This window comes from Hetaerina americana, unplaced genomic scaffold (genome assembly GCF_022747635.1).
Source record: "Hetaerina americana unplaced genomic scaffold, ioHetAmer1.1.p SCAF_10, whole genome shotgun sequence".
Taxonomy (NCBI): domain Eukaryota; kingdom Metazoa; phylum Arthropoda; class Insecta; order Odonata; family Calopterygidae; genus Hetaerina; species Hetaerina americana.
Window position 1 is genome coordinate 6888446 of NW_027286070.1, and position 24037 is coordinate 6912482.

Consider the following 24037-nt stretch of genomic DNA (forward strand, 5'->3'; position numbering starts at 1 on the left):
ATGATAGATTTAGAGGAGTATATGTATGTTAGGTAAAAAGAAGGCCTGGAGGTGACATACATGGATTCAAAACAAGGGAAGAAACCTACAGGAAAAGAAAAGATAGCAAGAACATATTCAAGATCTGTATTCTATAGAGAGAAATAATTACAAAAACATTATTGAGGAAGAAGAATTTGCGGGTAGAGACCAAAAGGGTTTCAGCACATTTATGTATTCACCTATCCCCTCCCAGCACTTAAACACCAATGTCATTTGGCACCAAAGCATGAACTCTGAAAAGCAATGGTTTACATTGGGCCACACTCTTAAAACTAAGTTATATAACTTAGGCAAACTATTATATTTCAATAATCACTGATATGACAAAAACTTTTCAATCAGTTTGTAACTTAGAAGCAGTGCCGATATCATCATGACAAAATATGCAATGCCAAACTTTGGAAGAGAACCTTTAGCTCATCAATGCTAAAGGTATGGAATGTGATGAGTTCAAGTTGCAAAATTACTGGCTGTTTCAAGAGATACTGTGTGATTTATTCTACCAATATGATGACCACAATGCTACAAGGAGTACATGGAGTTACTTATACACGGAACATTATGAAAGTCCCTTGAATACCAGAAGGTGGTACAATGGAAAGAATGGAATGACGGTAAAGTAGGTGGAGCAATGTCTAAAGATATGACCATGATCTTTCCACAGTGGTTACCAATGCACTTTCTAAAAGAGGCATGGATATGAAAACAATTTAGACAAAACTTCAACATTTGAAAGAAATGTGCTTTGGAAGGGCTTGAAGAAGAGGGAAGAAATGCTAAGATACAGGAGGGTTGAAAGTCATAGAAAGGGGAGAGACTTCATTTATTAGACCAACATTTTTTGTTTGTTCATTTACAATGGGTGATGATTATGTGAATATCAAGAGGAAGTCAATCTAAAGAATTCAGACAGACACTTGAAAGTAAAGTTGAATAAGGAGTTAGAAGGAAGCATGAACATGAATGTGGAGAAGGCCATAACAGGAAAGAACAATGGAAACTTAGTATTTTTACATCATTTGGGAAAATTTATTATTGCTTCATTTTTCTTTGACTCTCCAGATTACATGACAAACATATGTAAATATTTAAGCACTTACAGGTTGTAAATGACAATGCAGAATGGATGTGAAGCTCGTGGAAGATTGTAAGAGGATATTAACCCAAAAGGGAAAACCATTACATAGTCTCCTAGGTACTGCACATGGCACAGGAAATCTTAGCCAGATACCAAGGAAAGCACATTAATTGTAAAATGTGGTACAACAAACCATCAACTTTTCATGAACTGGTTGTTGCCCACTGCTGTTACTCAATTATCTGATTCTACGAATGGGAAAATAAAATTATTTCTATCACAGCAGAATAAAAAACTACATTTTCACACTGTTGTTAACAATTACCAATCCATGGTTCCAAACAATTATGCCATTTTAAGCCAATGCTTGCCAGTGCTCATACTAATGGTGTCAAGTGACAGTGGTACATAGCACTGGGAGGGGGGAGAGAGATGAATGATGTTGGGATGCAACCCTCTCAGAGCAGGCCTCAGCATGTGAGTAGCAAAGCATATGCCACTATCTCCACAAAGGCATTGAAATACACCAAAATGAATGAAATTTTGAACACTAAGGATAACTAAAATAAGTTAATTCCCTTAATAATGTTGCATCAGCCCACAAAATGCACACTGTGTTCTAGCTACACTTTGACCCCAGGCACATGACTATTACAGGTTGTGTATGAACCTGACTGAAACATGTATTTTCTCAGTTAACTTCACTAACTCCAATTTCTATCTAACTTGGAAAAATAAGCTCCATATAAGTGTGCTACAGTTTTGCTTATGTTCAGAGAGAATGGATGCAAGTTGAATTGCAAATCAGATATACAAATGAAGGAGGAGAAAAGGGTGAACAAGGGGTTGAAGGAGAAGGCCAAATATGTGAAAGTGGCCCCAAGGTTTAGTGCTACTTGAGCCAAATACTCAGAAAACATTTCCCTCACTGCCATTCAACCAGTTAAATATTTGAATTTGTGTTGTGTGGAAGAATATATCATGAGACAACATTAGTGAAAGCTGGCTTATTCATGAATGGATTAAGCAAGATAGCTATCCTCAATCCAATCAGTGGTCCCTTCCTAGTGACCACTGATTGGATTGTGGACAGCTGTCAAGTTTATGTGGAAAATTTCTGTAGAATATTTTGCTTTTCCACACTTATCTTTTGCCAGTACTTTCTACACTGAGATATCTTTCAAATAAATTGAGGGCATAAGTCAATAAGTCACAAGCTGCCTCAGTATCTGATCATTACAGGATAGAAGGAACCGGCTAAAATAATTCCACGGGGAAGTAATTTATAAATAGGCAAACCATGAAGGAATAGATTAGCCCAGAGGTAAACCGATAGCCGAGAAAAAAGCAATGCTTTATACAAATATATGCTATCCTTCATACTGTAAAATGAAACTTTACATCATTTTCCAGAGAAGTAGTCGTTGAATAATTCTCACGAGGAAAAACACTATGCATTATAAGGTAATAATTTTTATGAGGCATTTTTTTTTGTTTTTCTTTAAAGTTGATATTAGAAGATACACATTCACGATTAATGTTCAAAGTTTATAATATATACTACATCCACAATGGTTATTCTCAGTCACACTCACTCTGGCCAATCCCACAGCGTGGATGCAGGACAGGCAAAGTGCCCTGCCTCAGACATGTGCTCAAGCAGTGCCTCCCTAGGCTGTGCACCTGAGTCACCTCCCAAGGAACTGCCCTCCTCTGCCCCCCGCTTCCTCTGGCCGAGGCCACGTATGTCTCCCCTGCTTCCCTCCTCCTCATCCACCCCCTCCCCCAGCCCCCAGTCGCATACAATGCAGCGCCCCTCCTGCACCCTCCTGCGGATGAAGTTCACTATCTTGACCTGTACACCAGAGAGAGAGACAACATTCACCCAGTGACACACTTCACAATCAATGCAACATGTGACCAAGTAACAAGAATTAGGTCAAGAGCCACCATTTCCAACAGCAATGATTATCTTACTGATAATGGCCACCCTAATTTCCTGATGCCTTGCCACGTAGGTTTTGGGATGGGATTTCAGGTTGATGCTATGTAGGCACACAGAAGAGTGGTTTAAGATATGATTCACATTACTTTTCATGGAAAATTTGCCTCACTGCTGCCAAGTGTGCATGTTTGTGGTTAGGACAAGTCTCAATGACAGAGTTTTCCCAAGTAAAAGCCAGGTGTTTGAGTACAGGGCAAGAATCCTCCTTGCCTCTCTCTCAGATATTTGTATTAATATTGGCAAATTCTCAAACTTTGCATCTCTGATATCTTAATTGCCATGCTGTTCATTTGTCTTATTAAATTTAGCATGTTCAGGTAAAACACAATCAATTCTTCATAGAAAACTTTCTGCATACATTTGTATCATTTATATATATCAGATGTTTCTTTTCTAAAATGACATCTCAAATACTCAAACCTGAAGAGCTTAGTTTACTGAACAAAGGACTTAAATATTGTCCAAATATTCCCATTTTGATTCGTGATTTGAAATATCCAGCCGTGGATTCAGACTTAGCTCTTCGGAAAAATGTCTCCTGTGCGAAAGAACACATTGCCTCAAAGATTCAATCCTTTGCTACCAACATGCAGTCATTGAATAAAATCCTAAAAAATACAGAAGACTACAAAGCCTTGTTGTCAATCAAAGACAATTTCGAAAAAACACCTAATTGTTTCCAAGGCAGACAAAGGTAACACTTTAGTGAGCAACTGAAGCAACAGAATTTTGAGCAACTAATGTTATCCTCAGAGAACCCCTTCATAAAAACTATCCTTTGCTGGTATAGATACGTAGATGATGTTTTCCGCGGCTGGACAGGTTCTGATAGACAATTAGACAGTTTTTTGAATTTCCTCAATTCCAGAGATAAACATATAAAATTTACCAAGGAATTAGAAGCAGATGGATCCCTCAACTTTCTAGACTTAACTATCAAAACTAAAAATAATAGGTTCAATTTTTTCCATTTTCTGGAAGAAGTTATACACAGACGAAGTCATTCACCATAGTTCTAGGCACTGCTTCTCTCAAAAATTATCAGCCTTCCACGCCATGTTACACAGAGCATATTCTATTCCCATATCTAAAGAGAACATTCTTAAAGAACTCAGCATCATAAAACAGATTGCGGTGAACAATGGGTTGAGAGAAGTGTTAATTCATAAATTTTACAACAAGAAACTATTCCGTTTAGCCAAGTTAACCTTGTATAGTTCTCTCACATCTGCAGAAAACCAGCCACAGTGGCAGAGATTCCCTTTTCTTGGCCACTTGTCATTAAAAGTGTAAAGAATCCTCCCAAAAGAAAAAGGGAGACCGACCTTCTTCAATGAAACAAAATTAAACAATCTGTCATGCCACACGAAGGACCAAGTTAAACCCATACACAAGAGTGGGGTGTACAAACTCCTCTGCAAAGACTGCAACCAGATATACATAGGCCAGATGGGAAGGAGATATGAGACAAGAATTAAGGAGCACTGAGCATACTTTAGAAAAAAACATCTCCATATCACTCTTCACCAAACGCCTGAGAGATTGTGGCCACAGTAGCGATTTCATCCCCGAAATCCTACACTTTGAGAAGAAAGGTCACCGCCTTGATGCGCTGGAGCAATTAGAAATACTTCAGCTCATGGATTACGGAGATGTTTTGACCAACGAATTTCTTGACCCTTCACGTTCCCCGTTATTTTATTTTCCTCAGCCATCTGCCAACTAAACTGACACCAAGCAAACCTTTTCAACAATGTAGTAACCTCTCCCAGCCTATTACTTAATCACCTGACTAATTACCCAGTACCGTTCTCCCAGTTTGCATAACCCATTCCCCCACTCCTCTGTCAACTAACCGACCCCAAGCAAAACTTTTTTCAACATTGTATTAATTCCTTCTCCCAGCCTGCTAATTTATCAATATTACCAATCCTCCTCTTCCTATCGCAACCAATCCTTGCTTTCCTCCCTCCCTCCTCTTCCCCTCAGTGTAGAGCTATATGTACTGTGCTTGACTTGCATTTTTACCTGATGATGTTATACCATAACTAAACCAAGGTAGTAAATAAAAAAAAAAATTCTAAGTGGAAAAGCCAAGCGGTTTAATTTTAAGTTCAATATGAAGATTTTCCACCGAGTGATGCCAGAAACTGTTTTATTTTGAGGTTCTTTTGATGTTTATATTGCTCTTTACTCTAAAAAGGTTAACAGGAGAAGTTCTGTATTGCATTAGAACAAGATGAGTAGGCTTTAGAGATGGGTACATTCTACAATCTACATGGAAGATTGAACATTTTTTAAATTATGTTTTTCATCATTTGAAAAATGGAAAAATGTTTGTTTTTCCTGACCATTAGATTTTTTTGATAAACAAAAAATAAAATGATTTCTTAACCATAATTAGAACATATGTACTATAAATATGAAATAATTCACATAAAATATTTATAAAAATGTTCCCCTCCTTCAAACAAAATACAAGGATAAAAACAACAACTCTTGCAGTGATGTCAACTGACGAGATGCTATCTTGATATTAGAAACTTGCCATAGTGGCACAAACATTATGGTACAAGAATCAATGTCAGGGCTTAAGCACCTCGAGCATGACGCATCTCCCACCTTGTGAATTTGTTGTGTGCTGGGAGGAACAAGTGATAACCTCAAGCCAGAGCTATCTTGCCCCATAATAAATCAAGGAAACAAACAGGTCATCACTTGATGGCCTCTGATCTTGCTATCAGTTTTGTAAAGACGTAAATTGATGCCTGCTCAAGTTAAGGCATTAAAGAGCTCAAAGAGGAAGTGTGTGGAAAGCATTTGTTTACCATCCACAAACAGACGGAAACTTCTGTGATGACTAGAGGAATTATTTCTGAGAAACTGTTGTGGAAGCTTATAACCGCCACAAGAATTACACTGGCAAAGGTGGCAGGATATTGAAAATTTTTTCCAAGGAAGGGATATGTAGAAAATAGTATTCTAGGGAAGGAATATATAGAAAAACTGTACCGTGAAGACATTATGTCAGAAAGGTTCCGACTAGAGAATATGACACAGATGAAGATAGCTTAGATTCAGGCTTACTCGATGGTGATATAGAAAGGGCATTAAGGGTATGAAAAGCGAATATGGATGTGGGGGTAGACAACATTCCCATGGAACTCCTTACAGGTTGAGGAAAATTCAGGAGAAGGAGTTTTTATGGACTAATTTGTAGCATTTATGGGAGTGAAATTTTGCCGGAAGACTTGGTTAGAGCAGTGTTAGGTACTATACAAAAAAAGGCAAAGGGTATATCTTGAGAGGACCACAGAACAATAAGTTTGATTTTGCATGCAGCTTAAGTGGCTCTCAGAATCATCAACAAGAGAATGGAGAGCAGGGCAAATGATTACTTGGGGATGATCAATTCAGGTAGTCACATAGACATTGAAGCAGGATGATAGGTATAGCTTGGAGATTTTGAAATGCGGGTGTGAATTACAATGGAGAAGGGGATGTGGACAGACAGGAAAACAAATGAGGGCGTGCTGGGTACAGTGGGGCAGAGGGGATTCTTGGCAGATAACCGAAGGAGGCAGGTAGTGATGGATGCAGGTCATTTAGATTGGCAGTGAGATGTTGAAGACTGTGATAGAGGGGAGAACATTACGCAACCAAGGAAGGGACAGGAATAGGATAGGGATGTTAGATGGAATGAAGGGATGAAGGAAGTATATTGAGTTAAAGAGGGCGTTATTGTAATGCTGATGTCGGGCTGCATTTAGTTAGGAGGGCAAGGAAATTGTTGCGGTACTGTTTGGTAGCTTGTGTCATCCAAAACCTAGCTTAACTGGTAGATTACCTATAGTAATAATGCCTCTCATGTCTTACATGGCCAGTGATCGAGCTACCTAAATAACAAAACCTTTACATTTGTCCCAGTGTGTCTTTCCCTTGTCTTACTTTGGAATCTCCTTCCCTACTTTGATCTTAGTTTATGTTTGTTTACCTTGAGGCTGTACTTTTTCATCTGCTTTTCCATGTTGGCAAGTATTCTTGTAAGACCCATAAATCCTTTATGACCCAGATTTGGTACCAGCACTTAGTACCAAGAAATATTTAGGATTCTTAAGGTACTGCTATCAGGGAATGCTTCCCAAGGTACAAGTACTAATAGTTCCTTTCCTCAATACTATTAAGTTGCCAACAGATATCAGCCCCTAGTCCCAGGTACGAGTGCTCTTTTTACATCTCAAATAGGTCACACCACTACAACAAAAATGCTGTAAACTTTTCATTCATTTCTATTACTATTTTATTCACAGATGTCACATTTGACAACCTTCAACTCAAGGCTCTTTTCCCATTCTACCCACTCCCCAGGATGTTGTCTCATTGACCAATCACATGCATATGACATTTAACAAAGAAAAAAAGAATATTGTACACATTTCTAGCAAGGGTTGGCACCAGTACCAAGGAACCGAGAAATATTTAGGATTGTTGCCTCGGTACCTCTGATTTTTGCTTCAAGTACTGGTACTTTGTTTTCTAGCACTAGGGGTCTATCTCCAGTATGTACTTTAGTGACCAATTAATTTATTAAATTACGCAAAGAAACCATTATTTTTCACAGTGTCAATAGACTAATGCATAAATTGAAATTCCTTGATTGGTTGAAGAGAGAGAGGGTCTTTACCAAAGAATAGAATCGGCGATCGTCAAATGTCAGGAGATCAAACCCACAGTGCTCCTCTCTCATGTGGGCAACGACAGAGACCAAGTCATCACCCCTGAAGGTGCAGAACAGGCACCGCACATGGGACTCATCTCCGAGGGATTCTTCCTGCCAGTCGGACCAATCCCCACAGGGGTCGTTGTTCGGGGCCTCGCCTTCGGAAGATGCACCCCCATTCTCATCATCCACATCACGCTCTTCCTGGAACAATCACAACCATAGACTTGAGGAGGGAGAGCTCACAATAGAGGCAAAGTGGGAAATGATATTCATGGTATTTTCTTATGCATGAAGGCACAATCTGGTGCCCAGAGTATCAGTCTGTACAGTTGTCCACTTTCATTTCCAAATGCTAGTTCTCAATATGCATAACATACATATGGGTACATAATACACTTTCACCCACAATACACCCACTGCTTGCCTTGTTGAACCGCCAATTTAGTATATTAAATACATTTTAAATAGAGAACGTGGTTGCTGCAAAAAGTAGATTGAATATTTCCTAATTTAATTTTTTAAATTATCATACTGATGCTTCTGCTGAATAATACAAACTGCTTTTTTTCTTTTTGTTAGATCTTCCGGCATTGACAACCGGAAAATGATTTGAAAAAAATTTTTAATATTGATTGAGAGAAATTCTAAATTAACAAAATATTATAGGCAAAGAAGTGCAACACATCAACAGGCATTCACAGTTGGATTCTAAATGTATAATTTAAGGAGTAAGTATAGTTAAGGCATAATCAAATGTTTCTCTCTGTGGGATGAATGCATGAAGAATACGTGGCTTAGTGAATTAAGCATCCTGTTCAACATGATATATACAAAAAGAAGTTTTCTGTCTGCTCTTTTAAGTATTTTTCTGGTATCAAAATTATGGACATCCTGAAAGAATTGGGATTTGGTTCAAGTCTCATGCTTGTAAGTCAATCCTTTTATATTTTCACTCAGTAAAAGAAATTGGCGCTCCCCATGCATTTCATTGAAAAGAGAGAAATGTTTTCTAACTCAAGCAATAGCCACTTTTATGGGTTTTCAAAGATTTCATTACTAGTTGTGGTACGTAGCTTGTCTTCACATCAATTGCAATTGTTTTAGAAATACCTATTCTATTAGTCAGAGAGTTAACTATCAATACAGATTTATTGGTATAAGGCTATGACAATAGCTAATGGTTTATTCTGGATAGCAATAAATCAAACAATTTATGGGAAACTGTGAAACAATTTAATTTAAATGTGAGATCCATTGAAATAATAAAACAGGCACCCGATTTTAAAGTAAGAATTTTAAGCCCTCAGCAGAGGCTAAGTCAAAGATTCTTTTACCTGTATGTCCTGCCAGCCTTTGCCTCTTTCAAGATAGTTAACAATATAAAAACGATCAAATGTTGGATCCTTAGGATTGACCCTTTTATGCTGCTTCTTGCGCATGTGCTCTTTCAGAACAAACCAGTCAGTAAATTTCTTTCCACAGTAAATGCACAACATTCTGTAAAAAAGTTAACAATTTTTAAGAAAGGCAAACAATGAATTAATCTTAAATAGCTTAAAAATCAATATTTAAGAATAATTAGAAATTAATTGCATTTTAATTATAGTTTATTATTAAGGTCATGCCAATAATAATGTTCAGCGTCCATCGCGGATAAAGGAATTATTTCACTGGAAAATCAGCGGAAATGAAATAATCATATTATCTGTCCTGGGCCCAATCTTGTTCCTTATGTACGTAAATGATCTACCAACATTACTGAACTCTGTACCAGGCGTGCTGCCTGTCGTCTATGCTGATGACACAAATGTCCTCGTGTCTGCCTCCTCTGTAGACACACTAATATTAACCTCTGTTTCCGTTACCCAGCTGTTACATGAGTGGTGTCTCCTCAATTCCCTCCTCCTCAATGTTAGTAAATCTTCTTTAATTTACTTTGCTAATAAGAATAAATCAGCTGCTTGCATAACTGTAAATATTGATAACGAACTTATTGTACAAAAAAGTAAATCATGTTTTCTAGGCATCTCTATTGACAGTCGTCTGTCTTGGGATGACCATATTCTCAAACTTCGTAATAAGTTGAGTTCACTCTGTCATCTTATCAGATTCATTAGGCATACCGTCAATACTGAGGTCTTATTGTCTCTTTATTATAGTGAATTTTACTCTCATGTTGTTTATAGTATTCTTTTATGGGGCCCTACACCTAATGCAAATATTATATTTAAAATTCAAAAACGGATCATCCGACTTATTTGCTTTGCTACTCATGCAGCATCCTGTCGTCCCCTCTTTAAAAAATTGAAAATTTTACCCATTCCCTGCGTGTATATGTATTGCGCATCTTTGTATGTCAAAAGCAACTTCTCTAGTTATCTTTCCAATGCCAACGTTCACAATTATAACACAAGGCATTCTGCTGACCTCCACCAAAACTTTGTCAGAACCTGTACCACCGCCCATGGACCTAAACATATGGGCCTCAGGATTTTTAATAAACTTCCTAAAGAACTGAAAGCACAACATAAGCTGCCTATATTTAAGCTCAACCTTCAGAAATATTTACTCTGTAAAATGTTTTATTCTATTAATGAACTTCTTGTCCCATGAGTTTCTTTGTATTTAAACATGTACTTAGTATTTATCATTTCTTTATATAACATTGACGTGTCCAATATCTGTGCTTGTTTTTTACAATTGTACAAATCTGCTGGGCAAATAAAATTACTTACTTACTTACATAATGCTTAAAGCCTTACCCAAGAAAAATATATTTTGACAAAATTATTTGTTATGCTGAGTGACTTTCTTATTTCACTTTTTTTCACTTCACTTAAGAAAATACAGTTTTGAAAACAGTAATACAATAGGAAAATGTCAGAGAATGCATGGCAAAAACCAAACTATTACGTGTTTATATGCACCTTAAATGCACATTATCTGGCATGTTCAATAAGTTCTTCGATGGAAAAATAGAAAAAAAATTATTTTGAGTTGACTATTTTTATTTTTCAACATATCCACATGATTTTTCCAACTTTTGAAGCCATCTCTAAAGAAGTATTTTGGAAGATCCTCAAAATTGGCATTTGCGTGGGTGATGACCACCTCATTCAACATTAAACCATTTCGCCAAGCCATTTTTTCAAGTTTGGAATTAAAAGAGTCACACTCCAAATATGGTGGATGTTTTTATACTTCAAACTTTAATTCCATAATTTTCACCATCAAAATTGCCCTGTTGTGCACCTCCAAATGTCATTGTCCTGATGGAAAAGAATTTCTTTCTTTGCCAAAAGAGGACTTTTTTCTTGTTTTCTTCGCTTAACTGGAGCAATTACGACACAAAAAACTCTCCATTTATTGTTTGCTCTTTCTGCCAGTAATTGATGTAGATGATTCTGCATGCATTTCAAAAAACGTGGCCTTTACCTTGTAGGTGGATTTCACAGTCTTGGCCTTCCGCGGAACCCACTGTTTCGGAATGTGTTTCAGTGTATGTATTAGTGTATCCATGTTTTGCCCAAAGTAATATATCAATGAAGAAACTTAGCAGGATTGCAATGGAAAAGCACCAAACAAGCCTGTGAATTGACAAAACGGTTGTGTTTATTCTCTACTGAGAGCAAACGCAGTACCCATCTTGCCAAGATTTTATCACACCTAATTTTTCATGCAAAATTAAATCAATTTTACCTTGTGATATGCCTATGGACTCAACTATTTTGTGAACTAAGATTCTTCATCAGTCAAAACCACATCGCAGGTTTTGTCAATCTTTGGGAGGAAGTCACTTCCACTGGACTTTAAGAACAATGTTCATTATTTGTAGATGTGCAGCCACATTTGAACTCATTCACTTGATTGTGAACAGTCGCAAACATAGGAGCAGATGTGCCATGAACTTCATCTTTCAATGGTGTCAAGGTTTTTTAATAGAAAGATTTAATAACAGCACCAAACTCATTTTATTTCTATTTTTCTAAAAAAAATAAAGGTTTGCTGCTTAACTTGACTGTGAATAACAAAACCACGAGATGGGCGTAGGTGAAACTTTAACAGTAGTCTAGTGAGAGATGAGGCTTACTAAAAGCAAACCTTTTCTGATACTATCAGCAACATCTCTTGGATTTTCTAAGGAATTATTGAATGACTCATGTACTAGAGGGAATATTTGGAACTGATCATGCATTATGCATCTTATAAAATTCTTCTAACAACCACAAATCCACTTGACCGATTGATTCACTCATAAAATCCCATATATAACTTCTATTCTCTCCAGACTCTTATGAGAAAATACCAAAGGTCTTAAACTATGGAGGTACAGGGCAAATGCAAAACTTCTAAGTCATTAGAGGACAAAAATGGCATAGTAGTTGACAGTTGAGTAGACAGTTGAGTTGACAGTAGTTGACAGTTGAGACTAAAAGCTAATGCCTTGAACAAGGATGTTGAAAGTCATACAGTAGAAATCAATGAAAACCAATTGAAAATCTCTATCATCAATGTACCAATTAATGATTAAAAAATAGATTGAAAGGAATTCATTAAATCATCACTGACTAACAGAGCCAACAAATTGGCCTGGACCGGAAGGGATCCCAGCATGAGTACTGAGAGAGTTTGCAATGCAAACTGTGCCACTTCTATAGAGTATATATTTAACAAATCCTTATCAGATGGGAAGTGCTAGAAGACAGGACAATTGTCCATGTCCCCCTATTTATGTAAGTGGAAATTAATAAGGCACAGGAAATTACAGAACAATGTCATTAATATTCCTATTTTACAAAGTTCCTGGGCAGGCTATTATACATAAGGTCATATACTTTGTAGCTAGTCATTGCATCTTCTTTCAATCACAACATAGGATCCAAAAGAGAAGATCTTGTGAAATACAATATGGGTTATTCATCCACAACATCCTCAATCAGGAAAAATTGAGAAATCAAACAAATACTATATTCTTAGACCTCAAAAAAACATTTGATCAATTGTCATATAATAAGCATAAATAGGAACTATAATAATGTGGAATTGAAGAAAGAGTAGCGAATTGGGTTCACAATTTCCTTTCTGATCAAAAGCAAAAGGTGATAACAGATGGAATTTGTCCTGATTTTGTGAATCTAGCCTCTGGGATGCCACAATAATAATAATAATAATAATAATACTTTATTCATTTTAAAAATGGTACAACCATATTAAATGTCGTCAATCGTAATATTACTTAATATATAAACATAAGTTCTTAAATGTGATGAAGATTGTCACAAAAGAATTCATCCAATGAGTAAAGTGGGTGAGCAAGTAACCAGGTATATACCCTATTCTTGAAACTCTGGATACCATCTGATTTCAACTGAGTAGGCAGATAGTTATACAGTCGTATGTTCATATTGTGAAATGTGTTGTAAGTTGATGACAATCTACAATAAGTAGTATTTAGATTCGATTTACCTCTTGTGGAATAGTTATGGAGGTTGGATCTTAATTGGTAAGTTTCTAGATTAACTTTCACATGAATCAGAGCCTTAAAGATATACAAACAAAATACAGTCATGATTCTATACCTAATAAAAAAAGGTTTGCAGGAATCACGTGGTGGTATATTAGCAAGAGAGCGAATAGCTCTCTTTTACAGTAGCAAAATTTGTTTAACATGAGGGGAATGACCCCATAACTCAACACCATAATTCAAATGACATTGAAAGAAGGCATGGTAAAGTGTTAAACGATACTCATTTGAAATGATAAAGTTGAGCTTTCTTAACATATAAACAGCTTTACTAAGTTTATTACAGGTCTGACTGATGTGAGTCTCCCAATTAAGTTTTGTATCAATATAAATTCCTAGTATTTTAGCAGTTTCAATATCAGTTATTTTTTATTTAAGACTGCACACAATATGCTGAGTTTTGTTAGTATTTAATTGTAAATGATTAACATCAAACCATTCCTTAGCCTGTTTTTGGGTAGCGCTAGATCGTAACTTTGCATCTTCTGGATGTTGACACTTTTGCACAAAAGTAATGTCATCAGCATATAAAACAGATCTAGGTTTCATATTACAGGGCAAATCATTAATCATGATAATGAAAAGTACTGGGCCAAGCACAGAGCCCTGTGGTACACCACATTTTACTTTAAGAGCTGCAGACCGACAGCCATCAAGTTCAACCAATTGGTGGCGTTCATCCAAATATGACTTCATTAGTTTCAGTGCAACTCCCTTAATACCATAATATTCTAGCTTTGTTAGTAATATTGAATGATTAACACAGTCGAAGGCCTTACTAAGATCACATAGTGTCACTGAGACTGATTCCTTTTCTTCAAATGCATTAATGACATAATTAACTATGGACTCTACTGCCAAAATTGTAGATTTCCCAGATCGAAAGCCGTACTGGGATTTGGAAAAGAGATTATTTAACTCAAAAAAATTACATATTTGATCTTTCATAATAGCTTCAAAAATTTTACCAAAAACGGGGACTATGGAAATGGGGCGGTAGTTAGCTAAATCATCTTTATCACCTTTCTTATAGACAGGTACTGTTTTGGAATATTTTAGAGCTGTTGGAAAATCTCCTGTCTCAAAACATAAATTGACTAACATTGCTAATGGTTCCGCAATGAGCACAATAATGTCCTTTATTAGGGAGTTAGAAAGACCATAAATATTCTTACTGTTGGATTTTTTAAATTTTTTAACAGTCGATATAATATCAAGTGGAGTAACAAAATTCCATTTAAAATTTAAATTATTCGGAGGAAGATTTTGCAGCATATTACCAATATTGGCAGCATCAACTTTTCGAGAGAACAAATTGTCTTCAACAGCTTTTAAGAAAAAATTATTTACAGCATCTGGGGTGAAAGGAAGATTTTCTTTTCCATTACCATGACCAACTTCTTGATTGATTACACTCCATGCTGCCTTTTGTTTATTTTTTGCATTCAATATAAAATCCTTGTAAGCATTATTTTTTGCACACCTAACTAAATTATAATAATCTCTTTTGTATTTCAAGTAGGCCTCTTTGTCATGCCGGCTTCCACTGGTTTTGTAAGAGTGGTAGTAACTAAGTAAATCATTTCTAAGAGCTAATAACTCCCCAGTATACCACAGATTTTTTTTATTTTTAGTGGGGATGAAGCATGATTGGTCCCTTAGCATTTCACACCAGTTAATAATGGCAATAATTGTAAAGAAACCAGCATCGTTAGATTATTCACCAATAATATGGTTATCCACACTGTTTGAATCAGCCTCCAAGGCTCTTCGTGGTGATTTCAACAATATTAGTGGATGGTGTCAGGAGTGGGGTTTCCAGTTAAATCTGATAAAAATGTGTAGTCATGAAATTGATTCTAGGAAGAAGTAAAAATCATTTAAACAATGGCACAAAATAAGAGTAATCCTAGTGCTGCAGTAATAGGCAAAAACACAGTGAAAGACCATATAAAAAATAGGACATAAAGATCAGTCCCTTAGGCAGTCATTTTCCTGTGACTTTTCACTGTGGTCTCAATTTTCCCTTCCGCACAATGAGGTACACAATATTCAGAAACATCTTTCACAACAAATTGAACTTCATGAATATAATTAACCATTGAGCAAAAATTGCTAGAAGTCACAACTCATGATATCAATTATGAGGAGAATATCTGTAAAAGAGCAACAGAATAAGCAAATTAAACAGAACAGAATTAGTAACTCACTGATTCATCTTGCTCTGCAGTTTGTCGAGGAGAACATCAATGAATATTAAGTTGTGAGGATGGCCAAGCTGGAGGTTGTGATTCACGCTGAGGTGGCATAGGAGGGCAGCACGTGCACCCTTCCCTATCAAAAAATGGGAAACAGCTACAATGAGTCATGGCAAGATTGCGAGACCAATAAAAATTTTAGATCAATTTTTTGCAGATGAGGGTAAATACAGGGTTCGTCTGGAAAATAAGTGTACTGAGCTCAGGAAAAAAATTTATTACACTTTTACATATCTTAAGCTAATATTCCTCAAAATAGGACCCTTGTGAGGCGATACACTTGTTCCAGTGGCGTTCCCATTCCTGGAACACTTCCGCGAAGGCATCATCGGGAACCTCTCGAAGACTCGTCGTCGATCTCTTCTCTGCCCTCCACGAACATCTTGTGCCACCGAAAGATCATGTTTCTGGACATGGCTGACTCCTCGTAAGCCTGGTTAATCATACCGACAGTTTCGGTAGACGATTTCCCAAGCTTTACCGCAAATTTGATGGAATAACGCTGCTCCAAAAACTTCGGCATCGCGTTCCGTGACGTGGGTCGAGCGTGGAGGTTCGCGTTAACAGAGCTCCTCACTACACCACAGCTCAGAGCTGACTGCCTTTTTCAGCGTCACTTGCCAACATACCCCCCTACAATCGCAGCCCGTCAGAGCGGTGCTGGGCGCGCCTGGAGCGGCGGGAAAAAATCAGTACACTTATTTTCCGGACGAACCCTGTACATTAACAGCATTCCCTGTTTTTTTTAAATTATTTGAAAGTTAGAGCAATTAAAGTACGCAGTAGATTTATTTATTATAAAACCATGTCATATTTCCCACAGTTACTAACACATTTGGTAGTTATTTTTTCCAGGCAGCATGTCTACAATTCATTTATAGTCAACATGAAAAATTAGATATTCCACCAAAAAACTATGAAAAACTTTTCAAATTACTAAAATCCAAGCTTCATTTTTCACCACATTGTCCATATGTGACCTACTAAACATTTAAGTCTCAGTTTTTTTGAGAATATGATAATATTGTTTTTAGTCCATTCTACCGAATGACAGGAGAGCACAGTTAAAATTCAACTTATTTAAGAATAATTCATTTATTTTGCAAGAGAAAGTGAACTGTTGCATTTGAAATAGATCTTATTAAAGTACTTGTACGTGAGTAACCGTGAGGACACACACATATTTATACACATGCACATTTATACACATCCATTAACACAGTAATCAACCCAAAGGTGGGATTGGTAGGTGATGGTAGAGTTCACCCAGTACTAAGCCCAATTCACACATCAGAGTAGGGGGGGCCAGTGCCTTTCCCTGGGCCAGTTATGGTTTCCCAGGAAGATCTGGCACCCAAAAAATCACATGACTTGGGTGGAGCTACAGGTGCCTCAAGAGGCTTGCCCAGGAATTGAACCCGGGTCCTCCAGTCAGTAGTCCAATGCTCTACCCCTGGGCTACTGAGACCCACATCTATACACACACACACATAATATTTTCCTATTTTTTAAATCCTTATCTTTTTATTAAAATGAACAATATGTAATTCCCAGATTTCTATAAAAATTATGTGATTTATTTATCAATTTTAATATAATACAAATTGCCAACTCATAAGACAAATAAAGGGATCTAGTGATTAACCTTTCAAAATTAAAGAGAGATTTTGCAATTGCATATTAAGTAATGGAAAGAAAAAGAGTTTGTGCTGATCATAGATTTCCCTAATGGTTGCATAAACATTCTTACACAAATATATGTTGTTCAACACTTGAAAATACTGCTTATATTACATACCTGAAAATACCTCCTTACAAAAGAGGCACATTCGTGAAAATGATTCATCTGTTCTCTCCCATTCCTGCCACTGCAACACCCATTCCTTTAACACAAAAAAATATAATATAATTTTCTTCTGTCAATTAATATAGACAGTGCCACAAAAAGTGAGTATTTTACATGCTCAACAAGGAATATAAATTGCTCCTATTGGGGGATCGAGATGGTGCGGTGGCTATCATACTTGCCTCCCACCCAGAGGGCCCACTTTCAAATTCCGGCGGTGTTGAATATTTTTCAGAGGTATCTCGATCCCTACTTGAGGTGCTTTGTGGAGGGCACTTTGAGTGACCACGCTGTCCATCGGTTGGGACGTTAAGCTGCGGACCCCTTGGCGCCTTTTGTTTAGAGTAGGTTAATACCGATGTCCGGATTCTATCCACCCTTCATCCTTTCCTGTCCATCCCTTATGGCACGAATGACTTCAGCTGTCAGTTGCCTCCCCTAAATACTACTACTACTGCTCCTTTTGATTTCCTAAATTTTTCCATTCCATGTGTATGTAAGCCTAATTAATCACTACTGACATCATATTGCCCATTGACACCATAATCATCTGGATGTTTGTTTGACACATGACAAGGGGGTGGAGCTAATTAAATGGCAGGCGTGTGAAATCCACACATCAACAAGGAAAAGAAGGGAGGGAATCTGTTCTTTAATCCCTTTGCTGTTTGCAGTTCCCATGGAATATCTAAGCATAAAATTACTTTTTTTATCATACGAGGGTCATCCGGAAAGTAGTACCCGTTCGTGCCGCATGAAGTGCTGACGACGCGAGTAGCCGCTGGACGAGGTCAGATAGCTTCAGTGGCTTGTCTGCCTTCTCTGAGCCAAGTTGCGTGACGCTAGCATTGCCTGTGTTGTTTCTGTGATTGTTTACAATGTTTAAAAAAATTGAGAACGCCGCCAGTTGTGAAGTGAGGGCAGTGATTAAATTCCTCAATGCAAGAAACGTTCGCCCATGTGATATTCATCGCCAATTAAAGGAGGTGTATGGAGACAATGTAATGGACGAGTCGTCTGTTCGGCGGTGGTGTCGCAACTTCAACATGGGGAGGGGGAACACACACGACGATGAGCGTTCGGAGAGACCGTCTGTCATTACAGACCAACTGGTGAGCTCAGTTGACGAATTCGTGAGGAACGATCGGCGCGTCACAATTGATGACATCTGTGAGCATTTTCCCAATGTTTCTCGAACAATTGTTCATGAAATTGTTAAACACCATCTGCATTATGCAAAAATTTGTGCAAGATGGGTCCCTCGCGTATCTCAATGAGCTGGCGGCGAAGGACTATGCAGCAGGAATACAGAAACTTGTCACACGTTATGACAAATGCCTTAATTTGCTTGGAGATTATGTTGAGAAGTAGTTTAAAGTATCCTCTTTCAAATAAAATTTTTTATGTTTGTTAATATTTACTTTTGTGTCTTTATTTCACGAACGGGTACTACTTTCCGGATGACCCTCGTATTATAACAAATATAATTCAAAATATATTTCTTAAAAATATTACATTTAACACTTAATTAAAATAGTATGTTGTCCAACAATGTGTACTAAAAAATATGAAACATGTCAAGGTGATAAGTAAATATTATTCTACAAATATATATTAAAGATTTTGAGGCTATATGGGAAATATAAAATTCCCAAAAAAGTAGGTTATGGATGATTGGTTTCTGCTTTATTGTTCCATTTTTTTGAAAGATTACATTTTGTACCATGACATTTATGCCAATTTTTCTAACAGATGAATCAAAGATATGCAAAAGGTATTAAACATAATGTTCCAAAAATGGGAACAATGTAGCAGAACACTTAGGTCCAAAACCTGCAATCTCAATGATGTAAAAGCATTAATAGATTTAGGACCAGAACCATATATCCTTTTACACTGTCACATGATTTTTATATAAATTAGGTCTTACGTGTTACTTTAAATTAACAAAACTCTTGAATTAGCTTCGATCAGTTATTCATTCCATTGACACCATTATATTCTAGCTTTGAAAACAATTTAGAATGATTAACACAGCCTTACCAAGATCATATAGTGTCACAGAGACTGATGCCTCATCTTCCAAAAAATTATTGACGTAATCTACTATGGACCCTACAGCCATAATAAGAGACTTCCCAGATTAAAAGCCATACTGGGGTTTGGAAAGCAGATTATTTGACACAAAAATGTACATAAACATTTGATCTTTTATTACAGCTTCAAAAATCTTCCTAAAAATAAGGACTATGGTAATGGGGCAGTAGTCAGTTACATCATCTTAATCACCTTTCTTATAGACAGGTACTGTTTTGGAATATTTTAGAGGTGTTGGAAAATCTCCTGTCTCAAAACATAAGTTGAGAAACAATACTGATGGTTCCACAATGATAACCTGGATTAGAGAATTAGGCAGACCAAGGATGTCCTTACTGTTAGATTTTTGAATTTATTTTACAGTTGATACAATATCGAAAGGCTCATATCAAATGAAGAAATTAACTAAGCCTTATTTTACCTGAAGTTTCATTCACAGTTAATTGCTTAGTATTTTCTTTGAAAAAATCCTGAATGAATGTTATGCTAAGTATAATAACCAAAAAGGATCATTGCCGGTAGAATATCAAAAATAATTATGGTGATACACATTTTCTGCCATTGAATCCAAAGTTGTAATCAATTTTATGAATAGGAAAGAGCTTTGATGGATATCCTGAAATGTACCCAGGGAAATGCAGGAGAGCTTCGGTGCAAATTGTATTTAGTGCAGAGAAAGCACTCATCAAGATGACTCATTCGCTGGAACAAGGAATAGGCAGATAACTGAGCACTCACCAGCCTTCTCTTCTGCAACCCTTCCCGGAGTGTCCGGTCTTCTGGTAGTTGATCAGAGAGGAGATAATATGAGCCTGTCATACTTTCAGTTGAAGAGTTTGGATCAACGCTGATCCCAAAAAAGAATTCAGCTGGAGAGTTATTTGACAGTCTAGCCTTCCAATAATTGCAGTAACTGCAAGAAAAATTAAACGAAATCAGTGTACTGATTGTCTCCATGTAGGGCCAAGAAAATATGGTGCCAAGAAAGAGAGGTGCAGGCATACAAAGATATTTCAGAGACATAGAAAAAAAAAAGAATGATGCACAAGAAGGAAAGAAGCGACCATCATGATACAGTAAGGCAAAAGTATAATGACCAAGCGAGATGAAAAAATGAAAGAATTTAATGAATATGGAAGTTTTCATAATATGGCAGGAATACAGAATTGTTTAGAAATAGAAAGTGAATATGATTTAAGTGAGAATATATTAGGTCCATTGATATTAGATAGATAAAAAAAATGCTACAGTAAATGTAGTAGAACCATAATATTCAAGAGTATGCCATGGAGATTTGGGAAAATGGAAGGAAGAGCTTGGGCTTAACAGCAGCATTTATAAGGAAGGAATGTGATGAGTGGAATTCAAGATCAATTTTTAATTCCATTAAAAAAAGAGTAAAATTGCAGTATGTGAGGACTATGGAATGATAGATTTAATTACACATGCAACAAGATTAGTTCTGAGAGTCATCAATAGCAGATTAAAAAGTACTGCAAGGAACTACCTACGTGAACAGCAGTTTGGGTTTAGAAAGGGGCAAGGAAGTTATGTTGCCATTGTTGGCATTGAGAAAATTAGTAGGAAGGAATGTCTTTGTGCGTTCTGTGGATTGTGAGATTTCAATTTGACCATGAAGAGAGGGCAAAGTTAAGGAAGAAGATATTGTGAAATGTGGGAGAGGACCATAGGACTAGGTAACATAATTGAAACTCATACATGAATCGGACAGTATGAGTAAGGATAGCACAAGGAGAACCAGGATGGGCATTGATTGCCAAGGGGGGGTGAGGCAAGGTTTTCCTTTGTCTTTGCCAGTACTTTTAAACATAAATGCTCAGGAAATGTTAAGGGTCGTGTGGAAAGGCTTCGAGCTGGAAATATTAGTGAGTGACTAGATGGTCAAGCAATAGTAAGTCAAACAGGCAAGGTGGTAACCATCAAGAGATTCACAGAAACAATGCATAAGGTATGAGGTGAAGGTTAACCACAACAAAACTAAAGTAGAGGGACTTCTTGTAAGAAATACTGCATTTGTGAAATAGGCATTTGCAAGAAGGGCAGATTATGATAGGTATGCTATGCCGGTCCAGAGGTAGCGGGGTAATGTCCTCACCTACCAACCTTAAGGTCATAGGTTTGGTTCCCACCTTGGTGGGTTTACCTCCACCCAAGGCTTGGGTGTTTGTAATTGTGTCCATTGTAATATATATCATTGTTAATAGTCCAATGTAAAGGTCAAAAAGTTCTGTTTTTGGATGAATGATAAATTACAAAATATTAGTAAATACTTTAATATGAAGTTTTTAGGTTTTTTATAGGAAAACTGTTCTTTAAGGCAAGAGGGTGAACTCAAATTGGAAGCTTATGAGAAGAATGAAGAAAATGTGTACGAAAGGTGAGTAGACTAATTCTTTTAAATTACGAGAGAGAGAAAAAAGGAAGTTACTCAGTGAAATTTGAAAGCAGAAAAATGAGAAGAGATACTTAGGAAATGGAATGCCCCAAGCCTATCTACCCAAAATAGTTGCATTACCTTTTAATAAATGAGTAATTAATTAAAAGACCGTTAAGGCTGAATTAAACAACTGCGGTCAAAATTTAAATGTGTCCCATTGGGAATCGAAATGGGTTACTGTTTCCATGGATAAACCAACCAGTCTCACTGACATTTCACATCAATAAATCCACAGCATGTCACAGTAATGATTTTCCTTCAGCTTCTTTCATTAATCATCCATTTGTTGAGTATTTCAATTTAAGAACGTTTATTTATTTGCTGACCCCGGTTGTGGCGATGTAACGTCGCCTCGCCTGCCAACCAGGTGGTTTTTCCTCCCCCTACGGCTTGGGTGTATGTATTTGTAATATTGTCATATCATTGTTTCAAGTCCGAAGTGCTGTTTTCGGACTAATGCAAAATAAGCATTAATTGTGAAGACAGTTGTAAGATAGAAAGTGCTTTCTTCATGTAAAATTCGATGCATAACATACATAAATCTAGATTATATATATCTTAAATGCTAACTAACACATCGCTGTAGAATGCCATTATCTTTATTTCATTAAACTGCAAATGTCACCTTTTCAAATAAATAGAAATCTCTGGCTTTAGGAAAACGAAAATGGTGCACATGCAGCTAAGGCATATACGTATTTAGGCATAAGCAAGTTATTTACCTACTCAGGCCGGCTATGTGCTGCGAGTCGGATACCACCAGCTTATGTTGGAAAAACATGTGCTGTAGGAGTGCAATATCTTTTCCATCCTCATCTAGTGGAAAGTGTTCATCACAGAAAATGCATGGCGCAAGAGATGGGACATTAGGGGTGATGACTGGGTCAAAATTTATCAATGGATTGGGGAGAGGACCTTTAGCAACTGACGGATTATGGCTTGCTTCACCTTGAAATGCCTGTAAAGTGTCCTCCGTTCCTAGAAAATAATGTAAAAGCACGTGATAAGTATCACCGTATGATTTGTCGGCCGATCATTGATAATATGTAAAACCTAAGTTCAACCTAAAGTAAAAATTTTTAAGAAAATCTATCCAGTAAAAATTGAGACCTACGCCCGGGTTACCCAAGTTTGATCACCTAATTGGAAGGAATTTAGTGCCTTTCGAATTGCATGTGATTAATAATTATTGTCACTATAGATTAAAAATCAAGAGGCTGAAATCGTTCACCATTTTTTAAATGTAAACAAGTGCATTATTATCATTGAAACCCAATTCCATCAATACCTATGGCATTCGTCACACCTTCCATTTTGGAGCATTTACTTAGACAAGAATATTCACGAATGTTGATGATTACTTGTTATAATCCCATTGAACCCAAAACAGTTCAACAAGACTTACACAATAGTAAATTTCGCATTGCACATGTTCCGTGAGCTCTCGATCTTAACTGGTTGGGGGCGGTGTCATTAATTCTCAAATTATTCGCTCTCCACCAATGGCACAGTGAGGGAATCGGGCCACGTTGCCATAACTAGTTTCCTTAGTGACACTGGTAAACGATATCCGAGCAAACCACAGCTGATCCCAGCGAATTTAGCAATAAAATTTGCCAACAAAATGCTATAAGAATTTGCTGAAATTTGTCCCTTTCAATGGTAATTCATTAAATTCTATGTGGCTGGACATAATAACAGCATTACATTACTGCGGAAAGTTATAAATAGGAAATAAATACTCGAGAAACGAATCATTCACTAAATATACTGGGATTCTGGGTATAATCAAATGTCAACATAACCCTGAAATATAATACTATATATATATAGTTATAGTATTAATATAGTAAATATAAGGCACTAGTCCTTAAATCCAGTGAACGCGGGAACCTCCTTCTTTACCTCTGCAAACGAAGGTTGAAAATACTTCTAATTAAAACAATACTAAAGCAACAAAAGGTCGTTATGCCTGTAGTTACATGTAAGTTCTAATTACGATTTGA

At 36.8% G+C, this 24037-nt stretch overlaps 1 protein-coding gene across 1 annotated transcript; it reads right to left on the reverse strand.

Annotated features, from left to right (window-relative positions):
- Positions 1-2882: 2882 nt before the first annotated feature.
- On the reverse strand, positions 2883-23433 carry LOC139700211 (zinc finger protein 277; the record flags this gene model as incomplete). The annotated part of the gene is made up of 8 exons (XM_071598812.1): positions 23320-23433; positions 22754-23009; positions 20312-20486; positions 17429-17513; positions 15583-15706; positions 9183-9345; positions 7810-8049; positions 2883-2975 (listed from the first exon to the last, which is right to left on the reverse strand). Coding segments are annotated over exons 1-8 (1161 nt in total), but the record flags the coding sequence as incomplete, so codon positions are not given.
- Positions 23434-24037: the final 604 nt, after the last annotated feature.